Below are 25,172 nucleotides of genomic sequence, written 5' to 3'. Positions count from 1 at the left end.
TTTCACCGGTAATCGTTGCATCCCTATTACAAACATTTGACCAGAGGTGTCAAGTAACAAAGTACAAATACTTTGTTACCTTACTTAAGTAGAAATTTTGGGTATCTATACTTAACTGGAGTAATTATTTTACGGCAGACTTTTTACTTCTACTCCTTACATTTTCACGCAATTATCTGTACTTTCCACTCCTTACATTTTAAAAATAGCCTCGTTACTCCTATTTCAGTTTGGCTTGTTTTCACTCCGGCTCGCCATCGTTCAAAAAAACAAAAAAAATAAAAATAAATAACCTATCCAGATAAATCGCGTCATCCGGATAGAGTGACTTTGATTGTGGTTGGATGAGAAGTATAAACATATACCATTCCGACACCCTATTGGGTTGTACGCGATCCATCGCGCCTGCACATGACACACATCACGTCACACTCCAGCAAGGAAATGGACGACGTATGTAGCCTAGTACGAAGATGTCCTTATGTAGCCTAGTACCAAGATGTCCGTATGTAGCCTAGTACCAAGATGTCCGTATGTAGCCTAGTACCAAGATGTCCTTATGTAGCCTAGTACCAAGATGTCCTTATGTAGCCTAGTACCAATATGTCCGTATGTAGCCTAGTACCAAGATGTCCGTATGTAGCCTAGTACGAAGATGTCCGTATGTAGCCTAGTACCAAGATGTCCTTATGTAGCCTAGTACCAAGATGTCCGTATGTAGCCTAGTACCAAGATGTCCGTATGTAGCCTAGTACCAAGATGTCCGTATGTAGCCTAGTACCAAGATGTCCGTATGTAGCCTAGTACCAAGATGTCCGTATGTAGCCTAGTACCAAGATGTCCGTATGTAGCCTAGTACCAAGATGTCCGTATGTAGCCTAGTACCAAGATGTCCGTATGTAGCCTAGTACCAAGATGTCCGTATGTAGCCTAGTACCAAGATGTCCGTATGTAGCCTAGTACCAAGATGTCCGTATGTAGCCTAGTACCAAGATGTCCGTATGTAGCCTAGTACCAAGATGTCCGTATGTAGCCTAGTACCAAGATGTCCGTATGTAGCCTAGTACCAAGATGTCCGTATGTAGCCTAGTACCAAGATGTCCGTATGTAGCCTAGTACCAAGATGTCCGTATGTAGCCTAGTACCAAGATGGTCCGTATGTAGCCTAGTACCAAGATGGTCCGTATGTAGCCTAGTACCAAGATGTCCTTATGTAGCCTAGTACCAAGATGTCCGTATGTAGCCTAGTACCAAGATGTCCGTATGTAGCCTAGTACCAAGATGTCCTTATGTAGCCTAGTACCAAGATGTCCGTATGTAGCCTAGTACCAAGATGGTCCGTATGTAGCCTAGTACCAAGATGGTCCGTATGTAGCCTAGTACCAAGATGTCCTTATGTAGCTTAGTACCAAGATGTCCGTATGTAGCCTAGTACCAAGATGTCCGTATGTAGCCTAGTACCAAGATGTCCGTATGTAGCCTAGTACCAAGATGTCCGTGGCAGAGACTCAAAGAGAACTCAAGCGAAATGTCCCAACCAAGCACCGGCAATTTTCTTTTTGTTTCCAGTTTTGTTATCTTGCGTCCGTTGCCCTCACAGATTCCTGCAGCTAAGCTTGGATGTACATTTACATTCCAATAAAGGCTATTGATAACATGCCTCTGAAGTTTGACTTTTTGCACCATTACAATACTTATAGGCAACTAGTAATCCTATCTTCCGCTCCATGAAACGCATGTTAATGCTCAGTAGTAGGCCTACACGTATATAGTTCTTTAATGTATTTGCATTGTACTAAAATGTGCACTATAGGCCCCTGTGGCGCAGCCTAAGCTCTTGTCCTTAATGGCATTTTTTCCCCCTTACATTACTTTTACACTTTTAAGTAGTTTTGAAACCAGTACTTTTACACTTTTACTTGAGTAAAAAGCTTGAGTTGATACTTTTTAAACCCTAGTATCTATACTTCTATTTGAGTAATGAATGTGAATACTTTTGACACCTCTGCATTTGACAACAAACATTTCCTTTTTCTTTTTGTTGTTTGCTCCCCCCTACATACTGCCTTTGCAAATAACAGTTGTACTGGAAAAATCAAATAAAAAAAGTATCTATTCCCCGGTAGTACTGAGAGTATTAGGGGTCTCGCAGCTTTTCGCGATGTGTTTACTGCGGCAGTTGGTATATGATATTGCACGATATATTGTGCAGCAAATCAGTTCAGGAAGTAGTATTGGTACCAATTTTTGGAGCGATACCCAGCCCCAGTGTGGGGTAACTGGGGTCACGGAGGCAGTAATGAAACTGTCAGGGCATGAAGACAACATGCAGCTTAGAATAGGTCAGTATATTAATTTACTCAACAGCTGCACTCAGCCAGTAAAGGCCACGCTCCCCAGGTGTGTGTGTGTGTGTGTGTGTGTCAGAGAAACTGTATGTTGTTGATGTAATGAGGGTCATGGAGTGTATACACAGAGAATATCAAGGCGTAGTTTCCCCTCATGCTGTGTCATCTCTGCCAAGGCTTCTTTCATTCTCTCGTCCTCGTCTTTCTTCGCCTTTCCCCTCGCTCTTTTCTTTCACTCTCCTACTTCAAAACGCCTCTAATCTTAAGGCTGATTTACGGTAGGTGAGCGAGTGTGTGTGTGTGAGCAAGTGTGTGTGCGTGTGAGCGAGTGTGTGAGCGAGTGTGCGTGAGCAATTTTGCGTGTGTGTGTGTGTGTGTGAACGAGTGTATGAGGGATTTTGCGTGTGTGTGTGTGTGTCACAGAGAGTGACAGGGATTAGACTCCGGCGGTGGAGACAGAGAGACAAAGTGTCTCCCTGTTCTTTCTGACCTTCTGACTCCTAAAGCTGTAGCAGGAAAAGTTAACCCTCTCCTTCATCTCAACTTGTTCATGGCGAAGGAGAACCTGGATATAAGTCGGGGGAAATGTGACACTACCACAGATATTGTGAACGTACTAGGGATGCACCGAATCCAGATTTTTGAGGTTCGGCCCAATACCGAATCCACTGGGTAAGAATCTGCCGAAACCGAAACCTAATACTGAATCCTCAGTCCATGAACACAGTCAACACATTAATGAAGTCAACAGTGACTGTCCTTCCTTTGCTGTACCTAGAGTTGCTGCATTTTGCAGTCCTTCCAGAAAAATGCGGAGTTTTTTTGTGATTGTTGTGGGCAAAAATCCTTGATTATGCGGCACGTTTTCTTAAAAAAATGTGATGGAATATGCGGGATATTTATGTCATTTTATGCGATGAAATTGCGGGAACTTGCAAAAACTGGTTTCATCGTGGCTTCATCGCGGGGTTTGCAGCTTTTGGATGATGTTCACGTCGCGTAATTACGTCACTTCATAATGTTCCCATGGCAACGGGGGGAAAAGGCTGCTCTTGTGTGAAGTAAACACAACATTTTTCAACTTTCTGCTAAGATATATGGGACTTTTTTTGCAACGAAAATGCGGGGATTATGAAATCATGCAAGCCCCGCATATTTTGCGCGGAAATCGGCAATTTATGCGGCGTATTTGAAAAAATGCGGCCCCCGCATAAATATGCGGACTTTGGCTGATTATGCATTGAATTATGCAATCGCATAATCGCGTTTTTCTGGAGGGACTGGTTCTGGCTGCTGTCTGTAGATTCCTTCATGCTCAGCTCGTATTCTTCCAGATGTTTCATACCAGATGTTGTAACAGCGGTGATGTTGTGTATTGTTTAGGGTCCTCGCCACCACCAGACTAATCAGCATTGCAGATTGAACATGTAGCTGGACTTGAATGGCCTTCTTTTGACTGAAAGTACTGCCAAACAACACTTTTTCTTCTCACCAGTTCCATTTCCACTTCCTCTCAGCCTGCTGCATTGAAGCTCCACCTACGTAAACACCTTCCCGTAATCAACGGCGCCGTCATTACGTCGACCAGCGTAGCGCGCGCAGTGCAAGTGTAGGGTTCCGTTCAGTGGGGAAAAAAAACAAACCCCGTCAAAAAAAGCCCAATATTTGGCCGAAGCCAAACCCTGGTACGTACCTACAACCTAGATTCAATGCAGAACCTTAAATCAGGCTTTATCCTTCATCTTTCCCTCCTTTCTTCTGTCCTCCTTTCGCTCTTACATTTCCCGTCTGTTGTTACCTCTCACACTTTGTTCTTCTCTCTCACCCCTGTTTTTTCATCCTGCCCTCACTGTTTTTTTTTTTCTCCATTTCTCGCCCTCCAGCTCTGCAACGTGAAAGAGACGCCCCAGCACACGGAGGAAGAAGTCGGGGCCTTCACCAAGCTCATTGAGGCCATGGGCTTCACCGGACCGCTCAAATACAACAAATGGGTGAGTGAACCAAACTGTCTGTCTGTCCTGTTTATCGGCAGTTTAGATATAGACACTTCATGATCCATTTCTGTGTGAAAGGGCCGCACGCGCCTCGCGTGAAATATATAAATAGAAGACGGTCCTGTTTTTACGCCTGTCGAGCGGATCTCCGCGGAGCATAAGCATCACTACGTTCTGCTCTCTGCCCGGTGTCGCCAGTTTCATTGATTATTGTGAGAGAGTAGTTTCTCTAGTTTCTTCATCTGCACCGTCCGCACTGCGTCTACACGCTGAACGCAAGAAGCACGAAACCCGTTTCAGTCACTTCAGAGAATATAATTAGTATGTCAGTATAGGAAAGTTTGCCGGATGCGTACAATGTCAACATCCTAAGAATTGCGCCATTAGAACGTGCCCGAAATGGGTTACCTTTAGTCTAAAAGTAACATTGATATTATCTGGCTACATTTGCCGCCTTGTTGGGACAGTACAGTCCCGTAAATTGTGATGTGATTAGTCCCAGTATATGAGCGCCTGCCACAGTTTGACTCTGCCCACGGTACTGTGGAGTAAGGTCTGGCAATGTGAGACTCTCAGTATTTCAACATCTGGGCCAGTCCTGCTCATGTATAGAGAGAGCAACAAGCTGAAGTTGCGTTTTAAATAGGAAGATATATTTTGATACGATACAAGCTTTGTATTGTGCGTGTGTGTGTGTGTGTGTGCGGGGTGGTCTGTCTGTGTGTGTGTGGGGGGGCGGGGGGGACAGAGGAGGACAGAAGATCGCGGACCTCCCAGCAGGGAGCTAAAGTTATTGGATTTTAATTGTAGAGTCGATTATTTTAACCTAGCTCTAATCCACAAATCAACACAAACATACATGGACAGACATGATGTAATGTTCACATAATGCTGCCGTTTGATTGAGCTGAGCGCTGCAGGGGCATTGTTTTGTCAAGTTAACTGACGTGGATTTAGTTCATTGCTTAAATACCTCCATTAACTTGTATTTTGTGGTGATTGTGAACCACATCAGTAGTTTCTGTTATTACGGAAAGAAATGCACTTTGTATTGCGTCATTTGTTAACCATCACCCGACTACTGAGTGTCAACACTTCTAATAATCAGGGAAATTGCTGCTGGCAGGATGGCCATTGAATCATAAAAGTGCTGTTAATATTGTTCTGCTTTTTTTGGTGACGTCCATTGCGTCACACCCTCGTAGTGAGCGTCGATGTCCAAGAACAGTAATCAGTAAAGCGCAAACATTCACAGGCACGGTGCGGTGTGGTTATGTGCAGAGTTTTGTCCAAAAGAGGTGGCGTGTGTGCGGAGGAATGTGTGTTGCTGTGCCAAGTTGCAGAGTGTCGGGCTCCACGCCGGCTTGGCAACGTTTTGGCATGAGCAGTGAACAAACCTCTGACCTCATGCCTCCGTTTCTGCTCCCAGGGCTTTGTGTCGCCTTCTGGATTCTTGCTTTCTGAACTGGAACTGTATCCCAATCTATGTAAGCATATAAAGAGAATTAAAAAGGTGGGGGAGACCGGCCCATTCTGGGAACGGCAAGGATCGCGTGCCGATTACGTGTTTAGAGCGACGGCTTATTCATTGTCGCACACTAGCGTCCTAAAATCTCGTATTTTATCTGCTTTTATATTTTCAGGGCCCTATTTTAACGATTTAAGCTCACGGCGTGAAGCGCCTGGCGCAGGTGTGTTTAGGACGTGTACGAATCCACTTTTGCTAGTTTGACGGCAGAAAAAAGGCTCCGTGCACCGGGCGCATGGCTCAATAGGATTGTACTTAGTGTCTTCATTAAGTCATAGGTGTGTTTTGGGCGTAACATGTAATAAACCAATTGCAGCGCAAAGCCCGACGCATGTGTCTTTTGGTAGTTTAAGACCGACGCAGTTGTCAGTTTCCCGTCCAGCGCCCGAGTCGCTTAAACAGCAAATGCACCTGCGCCCATCTGTGCGCCCATGGGCGTGCTGGTCTTACAGGGAGGTGTGTTCAGGTGCATTCTGGGCGTGCTGGTCTTACAGGGAGGTGTGTTCAGGTACATTCTGGGCGTATTGCTATCTTGAGGCAGCGGGACGTGATCGCGCCATTGACCAACAAAAACCTGGTCTAAAGTCAATAACGCAGCATTTCATTGTTATTTTAACAGAGCATTAGTAAAATGCTCCGAGGCTCGTGCACAGCACGCGCACACTATGCTTGTTACACACACAGGGACGCACAGCAGCACACACACATGCAGAAGATTATACATACAAATATTACGGTGCAAATCCTCCATCATAACAGCAATGCTCCAAGGTCCAAACGCGTCTGGCTTTTAAAGGGAATGGGAGATGATCTCTGATTGGTTTATTGCATGTTACGCCCAAAACACACCTCTGATTAATGAAGACACTAAGGTCAACCCTTTAGAACCATGCGCCCGGCACACGGAGCCTTATTTACCGTCGTCAAACTAGCAAAAGTGGATTTGGACACGCCCTAAACACACCTGCGCCATACACTGCATGCCATGCGCTTAGATCGTTAAAATAGGGCTCTTTTAGTTCTGAAGGACTTTCATGCAGGAGACCGGGGTTCGTGTGTCCGATTAGAAAATAGAAGTAAGCTGTTTTTTTTAGTTCTTTTTACTTTACGGAACAAACGGAGCCGTAACCTTCAGGGAACCATCTTTTTCTAAAGTTAACTAAGTAGTTTTGGTCTCTAACCCTAATCAAACTGCGACCGTTTCACAACGTTACCGACGTGTTTATGTTTATGTATATAAAACACTTATAATGCACATGAAGGAACAATCTGAAATCATTGCATGTGGGTTGGATTTGAACAGCAAACTATAAATGTAGTTTCATGCGGCACGATTAGTTTTTCTGGACCTTGGACACATTGGACTTTAGAGACAAGTCAACAAATACACCTTACTTTTCCAGAGATCTGATTGGCTGCTGGAGTTGTCATCCTGGTTATATGTGAGGGAGGGGGCTGGATTTGATCTCAGTGCATCCTGATTATAGTCTGCTGGTCGGGGGACATCTGAACTTTTTGTGAGTTATCACAGATCAAGAGGAATAATCATGGGCTCTGAAACATTATTCTCACAAGAGGTCTATGACAATGTTGCTCTTAGACTTTATAACGCTGCTTTACGGCATAGATGAGTCTCTGCTGAAATATTCTGGTTCCGACTCTAACGCGGTGCTGCAGGCTTTCTCTAATGAGCTTCTGAACACGGTGCCAGGCTACGTCGGCAGTTTGGGATCTGCTATTGGTTCACTGACTTCAGTCCCGAATGCACAAAAAAAAGCACAATCACATAATAAGAAGTCTATAAAAGTGTGTTTTAAGAGGTGATGTAAAAGAAGTCACTGATTGAGCCTGATTCCTGATGGAGGAACTACTACAGTAATTACAGCCTCTACCGGGTGAACGTCAGCTATGATGTCGGGTCTCCGGATGTTTATTTTCTTAATAAAGTTCATCTAATACATAAAAAATTATTGTTTCTCCACTGAAGTATTTTTCTAGCTATTAATAGATTTTCCAGCTTTTATGGTGTATGTGTGTGTGTTTATGTTTGTGTGTGTGTTTGTTTTTGTGTGTGTGTATGCGTGTTTGTGTAGGTGTGTGTTTGTGTAGGTGTGTGCGTGTTTGTGTAGGTGTAGGTGTGTGTGTGTGTGTGTGTGTGTGTGTGTATATATATAACGCAGCATTTCATTGTTATTTTAACAACCCATTAGTAAAATGCTCCTAGGCTCGTGCACAGCGCGTGCACACTATGCTTGTTACACACACAGGGACGCACAGCAGCACACACACATGCAGAAGATTACTAATAAAAATATTACGCTGCAAATCTGTCATCATAACAGCAATGCTCCAAGGTCCAAACGCGCCTGGCTTTTAAAGGGAATGGGAGATGATCTCTGATTGGTTGATTGCATGTTACGCCCAAAACACACCTCTGATTAATGAAGACACTAAGTACAACCCTTTAGAACCATGCGCCCGGCACACAGAGCCTTATTTACCGTCGTCAAACTAGCAAAAGTAGATTTGTACACGCCCTAAACACACCTGCACCAGGCGCTTCACGCCGTGCTCTTAGATTGTTAAAATATTATATATATATTAACTATTTTATTTTTATTTTTTTAAGATTATATTAGATTTTTGGGGCTTTTCCACCTTTTAATTGATAGGACAGCTAGGTGAGAAAGGGGAGGGAGAGAGAGCGAGAGAGTGGGATGACATGCAGGAAAGCGTCACAAGTCGGACTCGAACCCTGGACCTCCGCGTCGAGGCATAAACCTCTCAGTATATGTGCGCCTGCTCTACCCACTGATCCAACCCGGCCAAAAAATGGGGCCCTTTCTATTAAAGATGTTTATGATGTTACTGATTTATTTATTTTTTTCCCCCTCTTTGTCTTCACAGAAAATCAAGATCGCTGCCTTGCGCATGTACACATGCTGCGTGGAGAGAGTCAATTACGACGAGTTCTTTGACAGTAAGTGGAGAGCAGCAGCAAAACAGGAAACGGAGGAAACTGTTGACAGTACACACAGCAAAAAAAGCAAGTCATTTAACAGAGCCTGGTTTGATTTGAAACCAGACGATACATAAGAGCCAGTATTAAGCCTTCCCTCTCTGTCATCCCTGGGATCTTCCTCTCTGTTAGTGTGTTCATTTGATTTGGTTGAAATAGTCTCAGCTGTATCTTGTGGTTCCGTAAATATCGGAGGTCAGCCCCCCAACATGTGTGGTAGTTTGGTTTGCTGACCTTCAGGCCATTATTTCGGATAGGAAGATAACATATACGCCTTTAATTATCATAATATTACAATGAATACAACAAAGTTGAGAATGCCCCCTCCCAGCAGTGCCTAAAAAGAAACTATATTGCACACATCGGTATATAACATAGAAACACACACACACACACACACACACACACACACACACACACACACACACACACACACACACACACACACACACACACACACACACACACACACACACGGAGACACAGACCCACACGGAAACACAGACACGTGCACACACAGAGACACAGAGACAGACACACACACACACACACACACACACACACACACACACACACACACATACATACAGACATAAACTCAGACACAGACAGACACACACACATACAGACACACACACACACACATACAGACACACACATACACACACACACAGACATACACACACACACACGGAGACACAGACAGACGCACACACACACACGGAGAGACACACACACACACACACACGGAGAGACAGACAGACGCACACACACACACAGAGACGCACACACACACACGGAGACACAGACAGACGCACACACACACACACAGAGACACACACACACACAGACAGACACACACACACACGAGACGCACACACACACACACAGACACACACACACACACACACGGAGAGACAGACAGACAGACGCACACACACACACACACGGAGACACAGACAGACGCACACACACACACACACACAGAGACACAGACGCAAACACACACACACACACGGGGCATACACCTAATAAAATATATATATATAGCACAAATCTTAATTGGGCTGGACCCAAATATTTGGATTTTTGTCCGTTTGGTAGGTGTTGAATATGTGTTTTTTCTTTTTCCTTCAATGCTGTTGTATCAGATCTTATTTGCATAGTGCTTTTCAAAGTCCTTCCAGACTACTTCAGACACTACTTCAGACACTACTTCAGACACTACTACAGACACTACATTAAAACCAGCATGTTGAGTAGAAACACAGAGAACACACACGTGAGTGTTGTAACGCTGCGTCTTTGTTTGTTCCAGAGTGCTCCCTCCCCGACACACTCAACTCTTGGTTCTTGGTAGCGCAGCTGCATGTGTGGTGAGTCTTTTACACACACACACACACACACACACACACACACACACACACACTCACACTCACACTCACACTCAGACACAGACGCACGTATGCACACACATTAGGGCTGCAGCTAATCAATTATTCTCATTGTCGATTATTGTGTGGATTATTTTCTGGATGAATGGATTAGTTGTTTGGTTTTTAAAATTTCAGAAAATTGTGAAAAATGTGGCTCAGTGTTTCCCAAGATGACGTCCTCAGATGTCTTGTTTAGTCCACAACTCAAAGATATTCCGTTTCCTGTCACAGAGGAGAGAAGAGACTAGAACATATTCACATTGAATAAGCTGACGTCACACAAGTTTACCTGTTTTTACATTAAAAAATGAAACTGATTAATTGATTATCTAAATAGTTGGAGATTAATTTAAATAGCTTATAACGAATCCATTCATCTTTGCAGATCTAGACTATGTAGGTTTTCAGTAAGTGTGTAAGGAGGGAAGGAAAGAAGAAAAGGAAGTACGTAGGAAAGAATGTAGAGAGAAGAAACTAGAACATATTCACATTTAACAAGCTGGAATCAGAAGTTTCACTTTTTTTTTGTTTTTTGTTTTCTTTTTTAAATTACTCACACGGATTAATCAATTATCAAAATGGTTGGTAATTCATTGGAATAGTTGACAACTAAAGGGTTCATCTCTGCAGCTCTAATACACATACTACGGCTCTTTGTCTTCCCTTCTGTCCCTGTCTCCTGATCCGTGATCTCGTTCTCTCTCCCTGTGTGTTTCCTCTGTTAGGATGTGTTTGGTGCGGATGCGTCAGGAGGGCCGAGAAGGGAAGTACATGTGCCGTTACATAGTCCACTCCATGTGGGAGGATGTGGAGCAGAGGAGCAAAATCATGGGGGTAAGGGGGTGTGTGTGTGTGTGTGTGCGCGCGCACGCATCTGTGTGTTTCTGCGTGCGTGTGCATCTGTGTTAAGGTTGTGCTGATGGACGACATCATCGTCCATCGTGATGGCTGGCCGACCTCACTATTGAGAGCCACCATCGTGATGCCATGCCCCCCACCCTGTCAGACACACACTAATCCTAGTCGCGGGCGCTGGACGGGAAATTGACAACTGCGTCAGTCTTAAACTAGCAAAGACACTTGCGTCGGGCTTTGGGCTGTGCTGCACCGGGTGCAAGATAGGGCCCCTTAAGTGGAAGCTGCCTCCCCCCCCCCCCTTACGTGCAACCTATTTGTGAAAAAGACCATCGCTTTGAGCAGACTGGATTGGCTGTTAGTGATGCATTATCTCTCTCTCTCTCTCTCTCCCTGTTAGTTGTAGCTCGCTCTACCTGCTAATAACGTTGGACACAGCGGTCTCGAGTGAGAGAGAAAAGGCGTTAATGCTAACTTTCCTTTCTCCCCTCATTGGACTAAGTTTGTCGACACTACTGTGTGCGTGCATCAATAAGTGAGTCTGATGTCCTGTAGGTACGGGACGATGTTATACAGGATTTATGAATGGACGTTAGCAACAGTAGGCTAATTCACGAGGGTGCTATTTTATGCATGAGCTAATATTGCGCAGCATCATCACGTTCATGTGCGCTGCAAGAGTTATGTTTCTGTTTATTGAATGCGTTATTCAGTGCAAATATAACGGAGCATGTAGTTTAATCTCAGTAATGATGGTATAGTAGGTTGTTACTGTCGCTCTGTTGAAGGCAAACGTCTCACTGTACTGTCGCTACGCAGATCACGGTAATCTGATGGACTTTACTGCACCGTAGTTAAGTGAAAGTAGGTCAAGTTGTAAAAAACTGCCCCTACCAGCAGGGCAGCATAGTAATACTGTCTATTTACAGAGGGCATTTAAATGTAGCCTATGTCTGATCGTTTCTATGTTTACTGTTAGCCCATAGTAATACAGAGAAAAATATTTATGTAAACGCACACATCGTCAACTGCCAATGTAGGGGACATCGCCCAACCCTAATCTATGTGTCTCTGCGTTCGTGTGTGTTCTTCTGCCTGCGTGTGTGTGGCTCCATCCGGTCATTTGGCAGGATCATATAACACCCTAAACGCATGTTGTACATGCATTACATTACACTACACGTACAGCCTGATACACAGCATGCCTGTGGTCACACACAGGGCGAGTGTTTCCATAATCTGATATCTGTACACCAGTTATGTGCTGGTGGAAAGTTTCACCCACGGTGTTTACAGATGGTGACAAAATGTGAATGAGTTTTCTTGTCGAGTCCATTTTAGAGTCTGGAACAAAACATTTGTATTCTAATTTTGGATTTTGCTGAGCTATTAAAGCTCCCTTCAAACAGAAACCGCAACTTACTTTTATTTCCGCTCTTGATTAATTTGGTGATATTTCTGTTGATTTATCAGTTGAACGTTTTCATTTGTCTACGAAACATCAGAAAACGGTGAAAATGATCCGGTTGATCAACAGTCCGTTTACAATCGTACAAAACAGAGAAAAGCAGATGGCGAATTAAAAAACTGGAGATCAGATCTGGAATGAACCGTGAAAACTAGCATAGGATGAAAACACAAAGATGGACATCTTTCTACTCCAGGCTCACACTAGAGTGTGTGTGTGTGTGTGTGTGTGTGTGTGTGCGGGCGGCAACTAACGATTATTTCTATATTTTCTGGATGAACGGATGAGTTGTTTGGTCTCTAAAATGTCAGAAAATGGTGAAAAAATGTGGATCAGTGTTTCCCAAAGTCCCAAGATGACGTCCTCAAATGTCTTGTTTAGTCCACAACTCAAAGATCTTCAGTTTTAGGAGGAGGACAGAAGAGACTAGAACATATTCACATTTAACAAGCTGACATCAGAGAAGTTTCACTGTTTTTATGTAAAAAAAAAAAAAAAATGACTCAAACCGATTTTAATCGATTATCAAAATAGTTGGTAATTAATTTAATGGTTGACGACTAATCGATTCATCTTAGCAGCTGAAATCTGACTGTGGCAAAGAGGTTTGTCTCAATATAACAAACCCCATCACACAAAAACATCTGTTAAACGCGAGGTGTGCAACTGGTTATTTTCAGCCTTTCAGCTCCCAAGTCCCTGATTGGTTGTAGCGCTTTCCAAAATGTAGCGGTGCTTGGTTTTGCTCCGTCTGACAACAACTGAATGTCATTCTGTTGAATAAATATTCATTATTTTAGAAACATTTCCGCCCCGGGCTGATGCAACCGTGCATTTAAGTTTTTATCCGTGCCATTGCATGCTACATAGGATGCAGGGTTTTTTTTTTTTTTTTTTTATTTAAAGGTTCACATCAGCATAATTGTGCCAACAGTTGTCGAGCAGAAAGTGAAGTCAGATCCCCGGGGAGGCCGCCTGGCTGCGGTCACCGTGTCCACAGAGTTGGTCCTCTATTCTTTCTCAGTGGAGCAGCTCCAGGAAGTGTCGCTCATTGGCATCACAGACTTAAATCTTGGCTTCTGGTCGCTCGTAGCTTTCAGAGAGACCTTCTCATGCTTAAATTATACTGGAATTAAGTCTCAACGACATTCGTAGGGGAAAACATACTTTAGTTACCTGCGTGTTTGTCTTTGTCTTATTCAAATTTGTGTTTGTGTGTGTCTGTGCACATGTGTGTTTGCGTGCCAGAATATTTTACTGTCACTGAACACTCAATGCAGCTTACTATCAAAGTTGACAGTAACTGTAAACTTGAAAAATAAGAGTCAAAATACATAAACGTGCCCTCTGAAAACATTACTATTACTACGTTATGAATCATATGTATGATATATGCCGATACCGTTATATCTGTGGTCATCTTTATCGACCTGACCCTCAAGATGAGCAACAGAAGATGTTCAGTGGTCTTTTTGTTAATTTGATGTCGAGTCAAGGCGAAAGTCTTCCGAGTCATATTCTGGATCAACGGACGTACATTTCCAGGATATTTCAATTTTATTTATAGTATCAAATTATAACGCGTTATCTTAAAGGTGCTCTAAGTGATGTCACGCGTACAACATTTTTTGTCACATACAGCAAACATTTCCTCACTATCTGCTAGCTGCCTGTCCCCTGAATACACTGTAAAAAACATCTCCTCACTATCCGCTAGCTGCCTGTCCCCTGAACACACTGTAAAAAACATCTCACTATCTGCTACCTGCCTGTCCCCTGAACACACTGTAAAAAACATCTCCTCACTATCCGCTAGCTGCCTGTCCCCTGAACACACTGTAAAAAAAAACATCTCCTCACTATCCGCTAGCTGTCTGTCCCCTGAACACACTGTAAAAAAACATCTCCTCACTATCTGCTAGCTGCCTGTCCCCTGAACACACTGTAAAAAAACATCTCCTCACTATCTGCTAGCTGCCTGTCCCCTGAACACACTGTAAAAAACATCTCCTCACTATCCGCTAGCTGCCTGTCCCCTGAACACACTGTAAAAAAAACATTTCCTCACTATCTGCTAGCTGCCTGTCCCCTGAATACACTGTAAAAAACATCTCACTATCCGCTAGCTGCCTGTCCCCTGAACACACTGTAAAAAACATCTCCTCACTATTTGCTAGCTGCCTGAACACACTGTAAAAAACATCTCCTCACTATCCGCTAGCTGCCTGTCCCCTGAACACACTGTAAAAAACATCTCCTCACTATTTGCTAGCTGCCTGAACACACTGTAAAAAAAAAAAAACATCTCTTCACTATCCGCGAGCTGCCTGTCCCCTGAACACACTGTAAAAAAACGCAGTCTCTGTAGACAGCCCAGGCTCCACAAACGGCAACAAAAACAAACTGCGCCAACCTGCACCACCAAACATAACAAACAGTGTTCCAGCCAATAACTGACAAGAAGGATTTGGGGGTGGGGGTTGGGGGTGTTAGTGTGCGGAAGGGAGGGGGAGAGGACCGGATGAGGAGGAGGGAGGGGCGAGCTAGTCTCTGTTTTGTTTGAAAATACTTTGAACGTCAACAAGAAGTAACGTCACCCAACGTCGCTTAGGGCACCTTTTAAGACACTTTACAGATAGAGTAGGTTTGGACCACACTCTATAATTTACAAGACCCAATCTTATTTTGTTTACAAGTTCCAGATGGAGTCTGGAGATGATGTGGGGTACTACACACTTCAGGCTGTTGCAGCTAGCTCAGGGGAGAGACTGTATGACACTAGGTGGTACAGCCTGAGACATGCACAATAATGTCTTGCTTTCCCCTCCATTGTACCGAACCGTCGTGTCTGAACCGAACCGTGACTTCTGCGTACCGTTCCGCCCCAATTTGCGGGGTGCAAATTCTTTCCAAGTTCCTTCCTGAGACTATTCGGCGGAGCCACCGACGCTGCGTCCGGAGCTTAGCGCCGCCCACAACAGTTGTGATTGGTTGAAAGAAATGCAAACAACCCAGAGCGTTTTTTTTTTCTTCTTCTCCCGTCCCAGTACATCTGTGGTTTAGCCGGACTTTACCCCACAGTGCTGTGGAGATAGAGCTGGCAATGAGAGACGATCGGAGTCATGACTCATGCCCGACTCAAATCTAATTCATTTGACTCGAGTCCAGATCTTATCAACAGTTGGCTGTCGACATGATGAAACGGTCTGCCTGTATAGAAAAACATACAATTCAAGTCACTTAAATGTACTTGTAAAATAATCTTTGTGGCAGCTAAACACTAGAAAACCCAAATCTACATGATCCATGATGTTAAACATGTAGGATGGTTGAACTGGAGCCAAGGTTCAGCGGGCTTTATGTATTTATGAGGTCTTTAGTTTTGCTCGTTTTGCTCTGTGTGACAGAAAGAGGTCGTAGATGAGGAATTACAGTGTGGTTTGTTAGGTCACTCTTTGTGTGTGTGTGTGCGTGTGTGTGTGTGCGTGTGTGTGTGTGCGTGTGTGTGTGTGTGTGTGTGTGTGTGTATATCTGTCTCTATATATGTGTGTGTGTGCGCGCGCAGCACATGTATTTTTACAACACACACAACCAGGACCAGTGATTGGAGTGGCTCTTAGGTTTCATGCTAATTGTGGTTAGGAACAGTAAAAACATTGGTCATTTTCTCCACGTTCATAATGACCGCTGCAAACCAGCTGAAACCAACCGCACTCCACGACGACTTCGCCGTCATCCCTCGTTTCACGGTGTGCTCGTTGTCTGCTTTAATAGACGTAAAGACCCAATCACACAGTTAGTCTGCAATAACATCCGAGTAGGGAACTGCATCCCGTACGTACAATGTAAGGCCGGCTGCCCACTGGCTGCCTGGCGTGAGCGTGTCAGCTGCGTGGCGTGTCCGTTTTTTTTTGCGTGACACGCACGTCTCCGAATGAAAACGCGTGCCTGCTAGAAATGGGACCAACAGCTATTTTTCACGCGACACGCAAGCGTGTTGGAAGCGTTTTCAGGCAACATAGAATACGAAAAGATGTTTATATGTCATTTAGTCATGAATACATATTAATAAATGACATGTTGATGTTTGAAAGTCTCTAGGTTTTGACATAAATGCAGATATAAATGTAAAAAAAAGAAGCCTGTTTTGCCGTCAATACTGCCGACGTTGTCTTTGCTGTAATCAGATCAGTATATAAACAAACGTACAAACGCAAAAATATTGACAAAATAAAGTTGAAGAACACGCTATTATTTCGTTTTATCAATGGGAAACATACTTGTGTACAGACGAGGCTAGCAGCAGCAGCGCCGCAATCCGAATTTGAATGTGGCATCAGTGCCAAATGCTCAGTGATTTCTCCAAACCACAGTGAAGAGAGAGAGCAGAGTAAGAGGGGGGGAGGTCAGTCAGTCCAGCACCGCAGTGGATGAGAGGAATCTCCTGTTACAACTCCGTGTTTCACCTGTGTCTAATTTGCTTCGCTTTGATTTTTCTGTCTCTTTATATTATCATTTATAGATTGATGCCAGCCATAGGAAGGAAGGAATGAAAGCCATGACGGAGACCTTTTACGCAGCAATATTTGGATACGATGAGGTGAGAAATACTTTGTTTTACGCACTCATACGGGAGCCATCGAAAACACTGAATCTCTGAATTTGGTTTTTACGGACTGAATGACTTGTGTGTGTGTGTAGGGAATCCTGTCTGACGACTGCGTGCTGGCAGCGGCTCTGTGGAGAAACCTGTTCAATTGCCAGTGTGATGACCCCAAACAGCTGGAGCTCATGGTGGAATACGTACGCAAACAGGTGGGTTCAGTCTGTGTTGTCCCGTTACTGTGTGTGTGTGTGTGTGTGTGTCTCTGTCTATCTGTCTCTGTCTCTCGACCTTTGTCACATCACATTCTTCCTCTGCTTAGGGCTGCTGTGTTATGTTTGGTTCGTACTTAGCCGACTTAGACAAGTCCATGGGGACATCCAGTCCAGGTGGGAAACAGAACAACAAGTAACCCGTCAGTAAAGGATCTGAATACTTCATAAATGTAATCCTGGTCCATATGAGACCAGAAGTCAGCTGTCAGTATCCGGAGAGTTTGCTACAACCCGACACTCTGTTCTGCCCGTTTCCGCCTCACTCTCACCCCCCACCCCCCTCTGAGCACTTTTCCTTACCCGCTAACCTCCTCACCTCCTCCCCTTTCTCCTCTGTATATTTTCTTTCCCTCCGTGAGATTGAAAACACTCTCCTGCTTTCAGAAACACCTGCAGGCTGCGTCCGCTCACTTCCTTTCATCCCTTCTCTGCAGATTTCTGTTCCACTGTTTACGTGTCCGTTTTTGTGCAGATGCAGTTCATCGACGCCCTGGATGGGGAGGACCTGATGCTGACCGGCGAGGTCAAGTGGCGCCCTCTGGTGGAGGAGAACGCGCAGAGCATCCTGAAGGTGGCCACGCCCACCTACAACGACACGGGACTGTGAGACGGACACGGGACACACTCGGCTCTCCTCTCCTCCCAAAGTCCACTTCTTCCTCTGACCTCTTCTCCTCCCTGTCACTTTCTCTGTGTCACTTTGGTCGTCTCTCATACCTGTAATCATGTCACGTCTTAGGGCTGCAGCCAACCATTATGTTCATCGTCCATTCATCTGTGGATTCTTTCCAGGATGAATGGATGAGTTGTTCGGTCTCTAAAATGTCTGAAAACAGAGAAAAATGTAAATCAGTGTTTCCCAAAGCCCAAGATGATGTAATCCATTCAGTTTACTGGCACTTTTGGAGTGAAGAAACTAGAAAATATTCACCAAGCTATCTATCTATCTATCTATCTATCTATCTATCTATCTATCTATATATATATATATATATATATATATATCTCCTCTCTGTCATATTTTGATGGCGTTCTCATCCTCTCCTGTATTTCCTTTTTTTTTTCTCCTCTTCTTCACCCAAAACACAACTTCTTCCTCTCCTTCTTACCTTCATCTTCTGTCTCTGGACGCTCAGTACAGGCAGGATTATTACACACACACACACACACACACACACACACACACACAGACACCCTTTCTAGTACATCAATCAATGAAACTAGCCGGTGTAAAACCAGGAGATGGAGTGCGTCATCTTCCTCCATCGTTGGGTTTTGAGAGCCTCTGTCTCTTCCTCACTGCAAACTCTGAACTGTCGAGGGAAAAAGATCACAAAAAGTTTAAAAAAACAAGACTGTATTTATATTTTTCTCAGTTTTTTTTCTTCCACGAATGCAACTCTCTCTGTATTTATAAAATATTTTCTATAAGCCTCCATGTTTACACTATTCCGCTGCAGAGGTGTTGGCTGAGACTTCTGTCACTGTTCGTTAAATAAAGTTTCTCTTTAAACAAGTGAAGTCAGGTGACATGAAAAATAATGGTTCCTAGAAACAAATGTCTCTCCGTCAGCGGCCTGTAGCTAAAATACCTCTGTACGTGTCTCTCTTCTCCCATGATGCTCTCGGACCCAAACAGGAAGCTGAGCTCAGATTCATCACTGCGTTACAAAAACAAATGAGATTTATTTTCTTCTGTTTTTAAAAAGTGAATTAATAAAATGTGATCTGGACGTATACAACTGCTGAGCCATGTTTTTTTGTCGTTCTTCTTTCTGGGACAGAAGGGGCTGAAAGCGTCTTTAAAGGTCCCATGACATGGTGCTCCCATGACCATAGGCAGGCTGGGGGAACTCACATTGTTAAAAAAACCTCATAAAGTGACATTTTCATGACATGGGACCTTTAAAGCTCGCTGACTTCAAACGTGATCACATGACAGATCCTCCCAAATGTTTATCCCTCTGTTGTCCTCCCGTCGACCTGCAACTTTTAGTTTTTCTGAGTCAAAATTTAAAATGAAAAACCTTTATTAACAATTTGGTCGTCTTTTTTGACACTTGTGGCTTCCCCCGATGTTTTTGTCACTTTTTTTCAGCGTTTGTCGACTTTTTCTGATCCTTTGGAAGTTTTTGTGGGGTCACTTTTTTGACTTTTTTTTTCACTGTTTTATCACTTTTTGACATTTTTGTCACTTTTTTCAAAGTTCTTTTATCAATGCTTATTTCTTCAAATGTTATAAAATTGACAAAAACACCCAAACTCGATGAAAGTAGTGAACTGATCATTTATTTAACTTGTTAAGAGCGTTGTCATGAACCAGCCATGTTGTTTTTTTTGGACAATTTGTTTGAAAGAAAACCCAAATGTTCTGATGTAGAAACTTTTTGAAAATGGGACAAGTTTGACCCGAGGACACCAGGAGGGTTAGAGCACTAACGGTAACCCAGCGCCATGTTGGCTCGTTGGAAAAAACGTTGACGGGCTAAAGGTGTGTTACCAGATGCAGCTTGTCTCCTAGCTCAGTAGTTCCCAAACATTTTCACGTCAAGGACCCCCAAACTGACACAAATTAGACCACACACCACCATGTGATAGGATTTTTGCATAGGACTTTGCTTGAGTTTTATTACAAAAAGTGGATGAAACATATGACCAAAATACTGTGAAAAATGTTGCTTATGGATTAGTCTATGTCAAGTTATCTGGGTGTTTTTTTTATCAGTGGCTCAAACTTGACAATAAGTTGACGACAGAGGACATGGTGACAACTCACTCCTCCAGGTTTATTTAATTTTCACAGATATATACGAGCCATTTGTAGGTAGGTCAGTAGGTTGAAAACCTTTAAATAGAAAAAAATGGCTCCATACGGAGCTTAGCTCCGCCCAAGACGATTGTGATTGGTTTAAAGAAATGCCAATAAACCAGAGCATGTTTTTCCTCCCATCCCAGAATGCTGTGTGGACTAGTGAGACCTTCCTTTGCAGCGCTGTGGAGGAGGATCTGGCAAAGCGAGACTACTTATGGATGGAATTTTAAAAAAGTGACACAAATTAGACCCCAGACCACCATTAGATATTATTTTTATCCTAAGGTTTCCCACCTTAGGACTTTGCTTTTAGGCTTGTTTTATTGCAGAAAGTGAATGAAACATATGACCAAAATAGTAGATTATGTCCTTGTGTTACTTATGGATGGAGTTATAGTGACAATAAAGTCCTTTATACAACCAGACTTCACTTCAGAATCACTTGGATTGTAATTAAAATCAAAGTGTACTAGTTTGAGTGAGTTTTATGATGGGATGGGTGGACCTCTGAGCAGTTAGTGTCTGCGTCGGGCCGCCAGAGGGCGCCACACGCCACGCTTTAGTCCACCAGCCAGCTGACAAAGTCATATTCACACACACACACACACACACACAAACACACACTGACACACATGAACCATAAAAGCTGGAAAAGCCATTAATACGCAGTCAGAAAAATACTTCAGTGGAGAAACAATCACTTTTTATGTATTAGATGAACTTTATTAAGAAAATAAACATCCGGAGACCCGACATCATAGCTGACGTTCACCCGGTAGAGGCTGTAATTACTGTAGTAGTTCCTCCATCAGGAATCAGGCTCAATCAGTGACTTCTTTTACATCACCTCTTAAAACACACTTTTATAGACTTCTTATTATGTGATTGTGCTTTTTTTCTTCTCTTCACTCAGAGAAATAACAGAAACTGGTATCTCAGATCACTTGCCCATCAGGTTTGAGATCAGTGTTCCACCACCTTCATTTGAATGAAGCGTGTATCAAGCTGTGAGTTTGGGAGCCCTGGCTTCATACCTTAAACCAGCTGTCAAAAATCTGGGGGTTACTTTTGATTGCAACATGAAATTTGATAAGCAAATCAGCAATGTTGTTAGAATGAGCTTTTTCTGGCTTCATCTCCTGGCTAAAGTTAAACCCTTCCTTAACAGGCATGATCTAGAAAAGGCTATTCATGCTTTCATAAGTTCAAGGTTGGATTATTGTAATGCTCTTTATGTTGGTCTGACCCAGACCTCCATCTCACGACTTCAACTTGTACAAAATGCTGCTGCTCGCTTTTTAACAAATACATCTAGACGTGCCCCCCCCCGTTCTCTACGCCCTATATTGGCTCCCTCTGCGTTTTAGAATCGATTTTATTGTTCGTTTTTTAAGGCCTTAAACAGCCTGGCCCCGGAGTATCTGTCCGAGATCTTAACCCTGCGTGAGCACAGCCGGTCCTTGCGGTCCTCAGATCAGCTGGTTTTAGAAGTCCCAAGGTCAAAGTACAAACGGGGGGGGGGGTGATCAGGCTTTTGCAGTTGCTGCCCCGACACTCTGGAACAAGTTACCCCCTGAAATTCGGACGACTACAGATGTAGCTCTTTTTAGGTCTAAACTCAAAACTTATCTGTTTAGAAAGGCTTTTAATACGTAGTAGTGGTGTGACAATTTCCCTCTCCTATTTATGTGTAACCTTTTCTGATTTTATTGTTTCTATGTATCATTCTTTTTATTGTATGATATGTTATATGATGTGCGTTTCAGTCTTTGTTTCTGATGTGCTATATAAATAAATGTTGATTGATTGATTGAATACAAAAATCATCTTTTGGAAATTGATCTTAATGCCTTAATTAAAAAAATGAGGAAAAATCCAATCTTAAAATACAGGGGGCATAAGTCAGTACACCCCTATGTTAAATTCCCATAGAGGCAGGCAGACTTTTATTTTGAAAGGCCAGTTATTTCATGGATCCAGGATACTATGATCCTGATAAAGTTCCCTTGGCCTTTGGAATTAAAATAGCCCCCCCAATAAATCAGCCCCAATGATTAACAACGTGTTGGTCTGTGACCTGAAACCTGAAGCCTGCAGGTCACAAACATTAAGAACCAACTTTACAGTGAAGTAGGAGACTTCTCGTGTTCAGCACTTACACTTTTATAATGAACAACATTTACATATTCAAAGATTCAGACTTCTTCAACGAGGAAAAAGGAGCAGATGGAATTGAAAGATTCTTTAAACAGGAAACTGAAGAAAAAACATCATTCAAAGCAGCAGAGTATTTTATGTCCTAAACATGTAACATGCAGGTGGAAAAGAGAGCCATGTGTCTGCGTCACTGTGCAGCAAAACATAGAACACAGATCAAATATACATGTAGATCAGAAGATGAGAGTAAATACGTTGTTGATGAAAACTTCTATTGTGATATTAATAACACTCTTTAAGTCGATCTTTCCTTACACAATGAATTAGTGAGAAACCCTTTTTATTCACTCAATCAGGTCAATTCACAAATCCGTAATAACAAACAAACTATTATCTTACAATTAAAAATCTTATCTTAAAAAAATCATTTTTTGTCCATTACTGTGTCATGTTCATTAGTGATCTTTGAACCCAAATATCTAAACTAAGCTGCTGCTGACGGCAGAGTGAATGAACCACGTTGATGGATTAGAGAGTTGAGGTTGTTCTTGATATTTGAAAAATAACTCTTTAAACCTTTGATCGGTTCATAATTTGAGACAACATGAGCCATAAAAGCCTTAACCATTTCAGGAACACTACAGTCGACATTATATTGATGCTGTAATCCACAGTTTGTAACTTCATCATTTATCAAAAAACAGAAGTTTGGAACAAATGCCGTACCGGCAGCAAAACCAACCGTATACCTGAAAAAGTTAGAATTGATCTTGTAAGTCTTGTATTTCTCCAGCAAATTGTCCAGGTTCTGCGAATGCAAATCGATGGTAGCTTCGATAGAATTAACATAGTCTGATGCAGGTGTACCAGCCTGAATATTCAGTCGAGCCTCATGGATCAACATCTGGACGTGGAAGGCGGCTCCGTTGACCCAGATTTTGAACCCCCGGCTGCTCATCTGTCCGTCGTGCAGCAGGGAGTTTCTGAGGATGGTGAGATGGTTGCTCAGCTGCTGTTCCAGTCTCCTTATTTCCTCCCGTAATCGTTGGTCATTGTTCATGAACATGCGATGCCGCCCCAAAAACTCGGACATTGTGTCTCGGACACTCGAAGCTTTCTCTTCACCAAACACACGTCGTAACATGCTGTATGTATGATCACTTGTCTGAGAGTCGCCCTTGATGGCGATCTCAATGATCATGGAAATCACCAAAGCTCCAAGTCCAACAGCATTCGGGACTAAAGTCATCGGAGCCAAAACGGATCCCAAACTGCCGATGTAGCCTGGCACCGTGTTTATCAGCTCATCAGAGTAAGCCTGCAGCACCGCGTTAGAGTCGGTACCAGAATATTTCAGCAGAGACTCATCTATGCCTATATCTGGTAAGAGGCAAGGTTTCTCTAACGCCTGGTTATAAAACCAAAGAGACATACTGTCATAGTTTGGTGAGTGTGAGGAGGTTTCAGAGCCCATGATTATTCCTCTTGATCTGTGATCGCTCACACAAAGTTCAGATGTCCCCCAACCAGCAGACTGAACACTATAATCAGAATGTACTGAGATCAAATCCAGCCAGCCACATATAACCAGGATGACAACTCCAGCAGCCAATCAGATCTCTGGAAAAGTAAGGCGTATTTGTTGACTTGTCTCTAAAGTCCAATGTGTCCAAGGTCCAGAAAAATAAATTGTGCCGCATGACTCTACATTTATAGTTTGCTGTTCAAATACAACCCACATGCAATGATTTCAGATTGTTCCTTCATGTGCATTATAAGTGTTTTATATACTTAAATAAAGAAAACCTTCCCAGAATCCACCTCAGAAACAGACCAAAGCCAAAAACATACACACAATGCTGCCTAACCTACTTCAGCATTTATAAAATGAATCATGTTTTTTTTTTTCTGTTTTCTGTTATCAAGTATGTAAAGCAGGAGGTGGTTGTGCGATGGATGGATTTTCATTTATTTTGTGTGTGGGGTTATACACGAGTTTTTGTGGAATACAAACTGGACCTTAAAGAATTTACACTTTTTAATTCAATAAAGTTATTACGAAGGACATGGATGTTTCCAACATGACATCATGACTTTGCATAAACATACACGCCCACTTGCGTGTTATCTGTACGCATTTTGAGCTATCTGTGTGTATGTCTACGCTGTATACAGCGGACGTAAACATACACGCCACTTGGCGTGTCATCGCTTAAACACACACATTTTGAGCGCCGTATACAACGGACTGGTTGGGTTTAGGAGAAGAAGAACGGGGTTGGGTTTAGGAAACGGGAGACGCGGGAGACACGGGACACGATCCCCGGTCTCCTGGGTGAAAGTCCTGTTTTACCCATCCTTACTTGGCCTTTCATACTACTCGCTACAGCGTCAATTCACACGCAATCACAAGGTAATGTAAGTCAATGGAGGCCAAACGGCGTTGATAAAAACACTAAAAGGCGAGTATGCGTCTTGATAACACGTCAAAAATGGCATACGAATTGGCATGTCAATATACATATGCCACTTCATGAGATTAGTCTGACAGACTGAACATTAGGCAATTGAGAATACATAAAGATAGCGTCAGCTGCCTCAGGTGTAGCTAGATATAACCAAGGAAACTATAATGAGGGAAGTGACATTGTCACAGCATTCAAATGTTGCTTTGGTG

The 25,172-nt window shown here is 43.1% G+C and overlaps 1 protein-coding gene across 1 annotated transcript in view; it reads left to right on the top strand.

Annotated features, from left to right (window-relative positions):
* uqcc1 (ubiquinol-cytochrome c reductase complex assembly factor 1) overlaps window positions 1–18,489 on the top strand; it is a 21,450-nt gene extending 2,961 nt beyond the window's left edge. Inside the window, exons 3-9 of the mRNA XM_078249482.1 lie at window positions 4,232–4,339; window positions 8,778–8,850; window positions 10,208–10,265; window positions 11,051–11,159; window positions 17,171–17,248; window positions 17,350–17,463; window positions 17,999–18,489. Coding sequence (XP_078105608.1) covers window positions 4,232–4,339; window positions 8,778–8,850; window positions 10,208–10,265; window positions 11,051–11,159; window positions 17,171–17,248; window positions 17,350–17,463; window positions 17,999–18,133 — 675 coding nt within the window. The 3' untranslated portion in view covers window positions 18,134–18,489. The remainder of the gene's footprint in view (window positions 1–4,231; window positions 4,340–8,777; window positions 8,851–10,207; window positions 10,266–11,050; window positions 11,160–17,170; window positions 17,249–17,349; window positions 17,464–17,998) is intronic.
* The last annotated feature ends 6,683 nt before the right edge of the window (window positions 18,490–25,172 follow it).

Source organism: Sander vitreus, chromosome 4 (assembly GCF_031162955.1).
Source record: "Sander vitreus isolate 19-12246 chromosome 4, sanVit1, whole genome shotgun sequence".
NCBI classification, from domain to species: Eukaryota; Metazoa; Chordata; class Actinopteri; order Perciformes; family Percidae; genus Sander; species Sander vitreus.
Note: the sequence above shows the minus strand (reverse complement) of the source record. Positions and strands in the feature narration are given on the sequence as shown.